Raw genomic sequence first — 10137 nt, forward strand, 5'->3', positions numbered from 1 at the left:
AATTTTTAAAAATGGGTGAATAAATAGCATTCACATGGAAGGGATTGGGGGTACCTGTAGTAAATGACTGGGAGCCTGAATAATGGGGGGTGGGTAAAATCACTGGAGCATTTTTCTTTAGAAACAACTAGACAGCTGCAGTCACCAGGAAATGTATGGTAGTAGAAGAGGCAACCAATCACCCTACTGTTCCCACAGCAAAGGAAATGTAGAAGAGAAACATTTAAAATGATGAAAAATGCTTTTAAAACAAAAAAAGAGAGAAAATTCTATTTATATTTTTTTTACCAAGTGGTGACCAAAAAAAAAAAAAGGCAATTAACTTTTGATTCCAGTGCTACAAAGGGGAAAAAAAACACAAGTTAAATAGAAACACACATGATTATGTTTCTAAACACCTCTATTCACTTACTACAACAGAGCCAAAAAGTCTTGCTCTACCTCTTTTTCTTTAATATGTGGATCAATTATAGTTCCTTCTGTGAGGTTTCAGGAAAATAATGATATTAAAAATATTTTAATTCTCAACCACACCACAATCCATTATACACTTCCTTGAGATGATTATTTTGTTTCTAAAGCAATCAACTGCTCACAATCCAAATCCAAGATTAATCATGTAATAAGGGGTTCATGGAATTTTCAAATGTCAAAGGACAGTCTTTCCATTGGAACTGCTGAATCCACAGCCTTTGGCTTTTCAACCTGAAACAATATGAGAATGTTCACCTGAAATACTCTCCCTAGAGAATAACTGAGACAGGCAAAAAGCCAAACCATCCGGTCTTTAAAACAGAATTCCTTTTACTGTGCCCCAGGTGGCCCACAAAACAGCAAAGAGCAGCAGAAAATGAAGAATCTACTATGGATGATTCTATTAAAAGAAGGCAAGAAGTTTAAATTCACTTCCATTGCTTTATTTGGGGAATCCAGATACCCATACACCCTTAGTTACTAGTAATAAAATCACTGTGAAATCAACTAAGTAAGCATTGTGTGATGCTATGATAAAGAAAAGTGACTTATCTCTGCCCTCATGAAACTTCCAATCCAGTAGAAACATAAGACAAGCAATCATAAACAGGTTCCCACATTTAAACACAAAAATGACATTCTCAAAGAAAATAATGCATATAAACTTAGAAATCCAAATTCTCAAAATCATCTGCTTTCCCCAGTTGTAAATCCCCAGAAAGCTCCTACAATGGCCTTCATTCAGATTATTTTGTTGTTTTCTTTGTATGAAGAGCCAACAGAAAAGCCAAAGCCAGGAAGGCCAAAAATTAGTAGGACATGCCAGAATATGGGCAACTACTTAACAAGCTTGTGAGAAATACTCCTAGTCCTTGCCATTGGCAAATAAAATAAGGAATACCTCACACATTATTTTGCACACAGTGAGTGTTTAATATTTGTTCGTTAGGCCAACATTTCATATACAACTTCCTTTTTAATGTATGCCTGATATGAAATTTTACAGGAAATGTTTATTTTCAGTAATTGATGAGTGTTTATTGAATAAATGAATTTGAGACATCTGCATAATTTTAGTTTTTAATAATACTAATTTTTTCTTTGCAACTGAACTAGGAGGGGGTTGGGGGTGTAGTTCAGTGGTAGAGTGCATGCTTAAAATGCATAAGCCCCAGAATTCAATCCCAGCACCAAAAACACACAAAAAATATATTAACCATGAAGGCTTATAACAATATGCTATACTGGTTTCAAAAATAATGAACAGGTATAAAAGTTAATACAGAGCTATACAGCAAATTCACTTTGGGGCTCTAATCATAACATCTATGTTTATTTTTGTTTGTATGCACAGATTTGTGACCATTTAGGATTCATTAACTCGTTTTATATGTGTAGGTTCTTTTTTTTTTTTTTAAACTACATGTTGTTTGAGAAATCAGAAAGATTTCTTACATATCAGTAATGCAACAAATCAAAGGTGATTGTCGAACAACTTCCTATAATTTTATTAGTTACAACTGTTCATACAAAACTGCGTCAAAGAATCACTCTCTTTAATGTTTACTGTTTACTGTAGTCAGTTATTACCACAGACTTAATTACCAACAATCACACATTTTACCTTCGATTGCTATTTCACACTTCCCTAGGATTAATTCTGTAAAGATCTTAAGATTACTTAAAAGCTATTACAAAATTTTTCCCTTTGAAAAATGCCTCTGCCTCCCTCTTCAACCAGAAATGAGACTTTAAATTTGCTGCTACAAATACTTGTATTTCTCTCAACCCAATAGACTGTCTTAACAGATTCACTCCACCTTCTTAGCAAGAAAACAATCTTAACATTCTTAAAATGGCTTCTCTTTCTTTCAAGACATTCTCTTTGAGCTCCCTATTTCTTTTCTATAACATCCAAACAACATTTCCACTAATATCAACAGAACTAATAATTCCCCGTAAGGAAAAATTAATATAAATGCTAGAATCAAAATCATCCTTAGAAAATGTTGCTAATTTCATTTCAAGTATAAGTTTCCCTAGATCATGAAAAAAAAGTCTGTTCCTTTTTTCTGTTAAGTTTAGCATAACATGCAGTCTCAAAACTGCAAAAGCTGTTTCAGGTTCTTAAAAATTCATCTGTAATAAAGACCATAACTACATTTATTAGGCACTTCTAAAAACTGAACAAGAGCCATTTCTTAAAAAAACAGCTAGGTTGGTTTTTTCTAAATAAAAAAGAGGCTATGAAATTTATTTGTAGTAAACAAAATGGCTACTAAATGATTCTTCTGGTTCTCTTTTCAAAACCTATGTAAAAACATTTGAATACATTCACATGGAATAATTTCACTGTTCAGCAGGATTTTAACCAGGTCAAGTTCCCATATAAAGAAATAACATATATGCACAGAACTAACAGTTACAAGGCAGATCTAAACAATGAATTTTGCTACAAAATTCAATGTGAAATCTTATTCCAAAAGCTCTATTAGTCAGAGGTACAGTTTTTATTTTTATGAGGGATGTTCTCACTTCAATCTTCAGATATAAACTATAAGCAATTTCTTTCAAAAAATTGCATCCATATAAATTCTGACATTTAGAAACATATTCAACACTTGGAAGCTAAAAGAGTAGCAAAAAATAAAATCCATCAGTTCTTAAAAGCAGCATCATAAACACATTTTGGTATTTCCAGAGGCTGTTATTAGGACTACTTAAAGGAATGCTTTCATTCTTGGGTCCTCAGGAGTCATCCTAGACAGCCACTAGACTAGTTCAAACAATGAACATACATACCCACTTTCCTCCATTAACATGCCCATTCTTCACAAATGAACTACTGGTGGACAGAGGGAAAGGCACTTTCACCCTGATGTGCATCTAGTCTAAATTGGCTGGAGCACTCCCAGCCTGCCGTGCAGTTTTTAGTATAAATGTATACTCTTTGTATTTAAAATGTCCCATCTACAATTCCTAATACTCTGTATTTAACTACCACTGTGTAAAACTGGCCTAAACTTCACCTGTCTTGTGATATGAGAAAATCACAAGAATCTGCTTGATGCTCACTTATATTCTAGAAAAAAAAATAAAAATAAAAATTCCCACTGATCAGTATACCATAGAGAAAAATATATGACAAAAAGATGATAGGTTTAAACTAGTCTCTTCATAATAAAAGTAATTAAGAAACCAGGCATGGTACATATACCTTGTAATTCCAGCAACTCAGAGGCCAAGGCAGGAAGATTCAAGTTCAAGGCCAGCCTGGGGAACTTTGCAAGACCCTGCCTCAGAGTAAAAACTAGGAAGGGCTGGGGATGTAGCTCGGTGGCAGAGTACTTGGCTAGCATGCACAAAGCCCTGGGCTCAAGGTCCAGGATTCTCAAAAAGGTGAGGGTGGGGGTGGATGGCTAAGAATTCCTTCTTTTTCCTTTCAACCTTCCTTCTTCAAGTATGACTGCTATCATTCCCAAATGCACCCAGCACAGAACTGTAATACACTGGTTCAACATGTAATGTAACATCTAACATTAACACCTCCTATTCTAAAATGCATCTGTAATCAATTGGTATTTCCAGAGAGAGTGTTATTAGGACTACTTAAAGGTACAATTATTTTTAAGATCATGATTTTATCTGCCACAGATAAAACATTACAGATCCCCATGTCTCTATAATGTATTCATTATTGTCACAATTTCTAGCAAGAGGGTCATAAATAAAATCATTCATTCAGCCAATATCTATTGAGAACATTCTAGCTAGATATTGTGCTGGAAGCTGGAATTTAACAGTGAACACAGACACAATCCTACCCTCACACGCTTATAGTGCAGAACAGAAGAAAATCTACACATATGTAACTCTGTTCAGAAAATCAATATATAACCTTCCATTTAAAATTGACCTAATCTTTGCCTGTTTTCAATAGGTGGAAAACAATCAATAAAAAACTTTTATTAAATCTTCCTATTTGATTATAATCTAAAGAGTAAATATTTCAGACACATGTAAAATAAAAACAGGCCAACAGGGAGAAAAATATATCTTTGAGGAACTGAATAAAACTTCACAATGAATATCTAAGACCTAAAGTAAACACTCAGGTCTACTTGTTTCAAATAGATCTAAATGCAAATTAATATTAAATAGTATAACCTCTGTGCCACCAATAGAAACATTTAGTAAATACTCATGATATGAATCAATTAAATGAAATTATGTACTCTATACCTAGAAAATATAGAAAAGTTAAGCCAAGATAAAATATTCTCTTGTATATCTGTGTAGAATATAAAGTTTTCTTTCAGGTTTCAAAGAAAATAAACACTAATAAATGATTCAAAGAATGAATAAGTTGGGCTGGGGTTGTGGCTCAGCAGTAGAGCGCTCGCCTAGCATGTGTGAGGCCCTGGGTTCAATCCGCTGCACCACATAAAGATAAATAAATAAAGATATTGTGTCCAAAAATATATATTTTAAAAAAGAATGGATAAGTTTAAGAAAACAAGAATTCAGAATTTAATGTTACTCTTCCATTTAAAATTTGTGAATAGAATGAATTTTTTAAATTATAGAGGCAGGTAATCTATAATCTGTAATGTTTTACCTGTGGCAAATAAAATCATGATCTTCAGAGTTCATTTTTTTAGTAACAAAAACCAAAACATTAGGTATTATGGAATAAATTTGGAAGACTTTGGCATAATTGCTGAATATGAATCAAAATAGCCCAAATTTTACTGCCACACCTGATTATCTAGTCAGATAACCACTATTTTCCTTTTCTAATGTTTCTATATTATTACTATGTAAAAGTAAATAATTATGTGAACAAATGCAAGAGTCAATACTTTCATCTCTGCCAAGCAAATCCTTTTCCATTAAAATGGTGTCATGCCTTGAACTAAAACTTACTAAGAAAATAATTTTATATTGAATTTCATTTCAACATAAGGTGACTCCTCCATTTAAATAAATTGGTTAAAAATACTAGCAGATCTTTAAACTGTGACAGGATACATTCTGCAATCTCCTCTGGACAGGTGTCATTTAAATGAAGGAAGGAACCAAAAAATTCAGTCTATTCACAAAGCAGCACCTCAGAAATTCCTCATACAGAACCACTCCCCAAGATCTCCCCTTGTTCAAATCTACCCTGGTTTCCCTCTTCAACTCATAAACTTGTGAAATCACGCACCTATACATACACATAAAAATCTATGTTTAATATATATCATTACTATACAAATAGTATAGGAAGCACAGTAGTTATGTTACAAAAGCAACATATCTAGAATATGAAGCAATAACAATTTGTACATGGTGTCCAAGGATCATATTTCTGAGAAAACTGTATAATGTATAATTCAGTAATTATACATTATACAGTATAATTATAACTGTATAATTCAGTAATGAATGTAGGTGCTGAATTCATGTATTTTTCTCCTACTTCTACCAGGCCATATTTGGGAGATGAGGTGGGGCTGGGTTAATAAATCCTGCTCAAATATCTAATAAAATAAAAAAAGTTATCCATACTAGCTCCACTTTAGTAGTAAAACTGATTTAGTTTACATTTTCTTTCCTCAGAAAATCATCTCGCAAGTTCATTTTTAAAAGCACAGTATTACCCAAATATACAATATGTAATTAAGCAGCTATATAAGAGGGTTCCCTCTTAGACATTTAAACCCCAAGGTCTTTAACAAACCCCTAGGCTTTATTTAACTCAAGAGCTGCTGGGCCCAGAACTGTCACATTTCTGGCAGTTAGGGTTGGTTAAAGGAACCTCAAAGGCCCTGTTCAGAGCTTTGCAAAAACCTATAGATTGTCAACAAGGAAAAAGAAAAATAAAACCCAGGTCATAAGGCAAGTCCCTCCAAACACATGCTTTTCTCTTACATCATGTAGTTGAACACTATATGTTTCTCTTGCTCTCACTATTTTCTTCTCAATCTTGAGAATTCAAAAAAACACCTTCAATTTCATGTTTTCAGCCATTTGAAGTAGGGTCAAATGAGAAAAGGAAGGAGAATTAAAAAAGGACCTCCACTTTTCAATCCCAGTTTTCCCCTCCCCTGGCTTCTTTCATTCCCTGGAGCTCACATCTTTCATTCAACTCTTTGCCTCTATTCTTTGTAAATATGTTCACACCTATCTAATCAGGTTTCAAAATGAAGACATAAATCATGACATATGAATTAACTATTGGTAACTATTTGTGATCATTATATTTTGTTCCTGCTTGTAAATAATCCAGTACATAAGTAGTTCAGTCCCAAAGGCAATTGGTTCCTTGAGCTAGCAGATGGAATGCTCCAGATAAGAAAGAAAAGGCATGCTTCTCATATCTTAACAATATTCTTTTTTCACAGAAACGTTTGAGAAATGTATTTATTACACACGCAAATATCTAGAACACAAGTGCAGACATTTTTCAGGCCTGTTACTGCAAAGCTGTTTGCTCTTCCTACCATAATAGCTCAGAGTTATGTCAAGCTGGCTTGTATGTGAACCCTGATGACTTGATTCTGAACATTCTCTCAGAGATAATAATCAATAGAATTCCTATTTGAGAAATGGCATTTTCTTGCTAACTTAATGTTAAAGCAGAATGTTGGGTGGGTTTTTCTTTCTTTCTTTTAGAGATTAGAGGAAATTTCTGCTGTATGCTTCCGTTTTCCTTCTAGCCCAGATTCCAAAGATATTAAAATTCTGTCCGTTTTAAACAAAAGGTTTCTATTTGTTTCCAGGAGAGTAACTGAGCGGCTGCACTGGTTTTCCGTAGTAACTATTGTGAATTCAGGCCTACATCTGGGTCGCCTCATTAAACAAAAGACACCCTTCGCTGTCAACAACCACACAACACAAGGCTTTCCTATCCCTCATCTTTATCCGGAAGAAATGGTGCAAACGAGAAACACGCCTGTCACCATCCACCGGCCAAGAAACTCTTCTGGGGTCTCTCCTTTCAGTGGTCTAGTGGCTAGAGAACAGCACTTGTATGTCACGTTTGGGCTTGCCCTCCCGCCCCGCCCCCAAAACATAAGCCCCTTTCTTCGGTATCCTCATCACTTCTTGGAGGATCCAGTATCGAGTCTGCCCACCAATCCACCATTCCCTCCAGACCCCAGAATGCAAGATAATGGATGCACAAAGGCCACCCCACCATTCGCCATCCCCCAAAGCTCCCTGGTTCGACTCGCGACCCTCTGGGACACACACAGCTCCCGGCTTCACTAACCCACCCGGCACCGCGGTCACTACACAGAAAGATCAACGCTATAGCCCACCTTCCCATCCCCGCGTCTAAGCCCCAAGTGATCTGCCACTTAGCAGATGCACAGCACAAAATGCACAGCCCTCTGGGACACGAACAGGCACACACCGAAGCACAGGGAAGGGCAGCCCGAACGTGTGTGTGTGTGTGTGTGTGTGTGTGTGTGTGTGTGTACGCGCGCGCGCCCGCAAGGGTGCGGGTAGTGGCCGGGGGCGCGCATAGGAAGGAAAGGGGCGAGCGGCGGGCACCCGGGGGTGGGGGTCGCGGAGGGCAGCTGCCCCCAGAGACCTGAGGTAGTGGGCGGGGGCCAGAGAGGCCCGGTGGCAGGGCCCAGGGAGGCTAGCCCCAAGCTGTACTCACCCAGCAGCAGCAGCTTGAGCTCCCGGCGGGCGTCCCGCTTGTCCCTGCGGAGCTGCCGCTCGATCTCGTCGTTGATCCGCCGGGCTTCCTTGGCCTCCTCGCTTAGGCAGCACGCCATGATGGACTCCAGAGTCATTCTTCCAAAGTGCCTCCGCTGCAGCCCCGCCGGCACCCCCTGCTCACACGCGCGCACACACACCCTCCCGCCCTCGCTCCCCCGAGGCAGCGGTGGCCGCTGAGCCCCCGCCGCCCGGGCGCGCGTCCGGGACGAGCTCGGGGAACCGCCGCGGGGGTGGCGGCCAGGGCCGGGGCCACCAGGTGGGCCGGGGGATCGGCGGAGCCGGCGGCCTGGGCCGCCCAGAGGAGTGAGGCGGGTTCAGGAGGCGTTCGCGGGCGCTGGCTCGGAGGGCGCGCGAGGGAAGGCCGCCGCACCCGGCCTCGCTCAGACGCTCGCGACTCCTTCCCCAGGAACCGGCGGCCCGCCTCGCCCCCCGCGTCGCCGCCGCCGCCGCCGCCGCCGCCGAGGCTCCCCTAAGCTGTGCGCCCAGCGGCAAGAGCACATCCACCGGGGCGTCCCCACAGCGAGCGGCAGCCGACGGCTCCCAGCGCTCGGCGCGCCCGCTCCTTGCCGCCGCCTGTCACGGCTCCTGGGCGCCCACCGCCCGGCTCGCGCGCAAACCCGGTTCTCCTGCCCGCCGCGCGCTCCTCCGCCTCCGCTCCGCCTCCGCCTCCACCAGACGCCCACCCCCGGCCCCGATTGCCAGGCGCGGAGCGACTGCTCAATGCTCGCCCTCCCCCTCGCCACACACACACATTTTCTTCTTTCTCTGAACTGGAGCACAGATCCGGGAGGGAGGCGGCGGCGACGGAGGCGGCGGGAGGAGGAGGAGGAGGTGGAGGAAGAGGAGGAGGAGGGAGCGAGCGCGGGAGGAGGGGAGCCGGGAGGCGGTGCCGCCCGGCCCCTCCTGGAAGGCTTTCCAGGGCTCGCAGCCGCCGCAGCGCGCCTCCCAGTGCGGCTCTCGCCTCGCCCGCGCGGCTCCCCGGCTGGGCCGGCCCCCTCCGGCTCTGCGGGCGCCTCCCTCTCCCGCGCCCTCGGCGGGGCCCGCTGGCGTAGCGGTCGCAGCCGCCCCCGTCCGGGTTCGGGGCGGGGCCGGGTCTCCTACGCGCCCTGCCAGCCGGCGGCCGCTACAAAGGGCCGAGGCCGCGGCCGACCTGCGGCTGCCCGCTGGCCGCCCGGGCGTGGTAAGGCGGGAATATGGCGGCCTCTGCCTGCCTTCCAGCCCACCATCCCGGGAACGCAGCCTCCGCCCTCCGAAAAGTCGCGGGATTCAGCCCCGCGAACCCGCTGCGCCCGCTGGCGCCGCGAACACCCTGCCGGCTCCTGCGGGCGGCGCCGGCTCTCGCTTTGCCCGCTCGGCGGCCGCGCCTGTCTGCTGCTCGTGGCAGCTCCTCAGCCACTTCAGTATTTCCCGTTCCTATAACGCCATTCGGTTAGAAGCTATCTAGCTTCGCCTCTGACCCCAGATCAGAGACTCTCCACCGTGGGGTACGACTGGGGATGAGAAGGAATTGTCACTAGCTGCCGGAGGGGTAAGGGGAGACTAAAGTCCTCAAAGAAGCTTGAGATAGAAATCTAAATCATGAGCAGAAAAATGAAACTGCCCAAGTTTCCAAGAGCCTCCTGATAGGTTCCAACTTTTCATGCCATTGAGACTGTTTTTGTTTGTTTTACCAGTTCTCTTGTTTTGGAAAAGGCACACGATGTTTTACAGCCAAATAATCGAATTTGCCCTTCTAGACCGAGACTGATTGTGGATTACTTCTGGGGAAATGCAAATAGTGCGGAATAAAGGAAAGAAATAGAAAAATAGAGAATCCAAGATTGCCAGAGCAAAATTTGATTCTGGTGGTTTGGTTTCCACTTTCGATTGAAGAAGTTTACTTTAAAATACTGCTTGCATATTTCATTGTGATATACTACTAATGAATAGGAAAAAAAATTCTATTTG

The 10137-nt window shown here is 42.2% G+C and overlaps 1 protein-coding gene across 1 annotated transcript in view; it reads right to left on the reverse strand.

Moving 5' to 3' along the window:
- The window catches only part of LOC143392514 (guanine nucleotide-binding protein G(q) subunit alpha), a 287083-nt gene extending 278061 nt beyond the window's left edge, over positions 1 to 9022 (reverse strand). Inside the window, exon 1 of the mRNA XM_076846074.2 lies at positions 8129 to 9022. Coding sequence (XP_076702189.1) covers positions 8129 to 8264 — 136 coding nt within the window. The 5' untranslated portion in view covers positions 8265 to 9022. The remainder of the gene's footprint in view (positions 1 to 8128) is intronic.
- Between the last annotated feature and the right edge of the window lie 1115 nt (positions 9023 to 10137).

The sequence above is a fragment of the Callospermophilus lateralis genome, chromosome 2 (genome assembly GCF_048772815.1).
Source record: "Callospermophilus lateralis isolate mCalLat2 chromosome 2, mCalLat2.hap1, whole genome shotgun sequence".
Taxonomy (NCBI): domain Eukaryota; kingdom Metazoa; phylum Chordata; class Mammalia; order Rodentia; family Sciuridae; genus Callospermophilus; species Callospermophilus lateralis.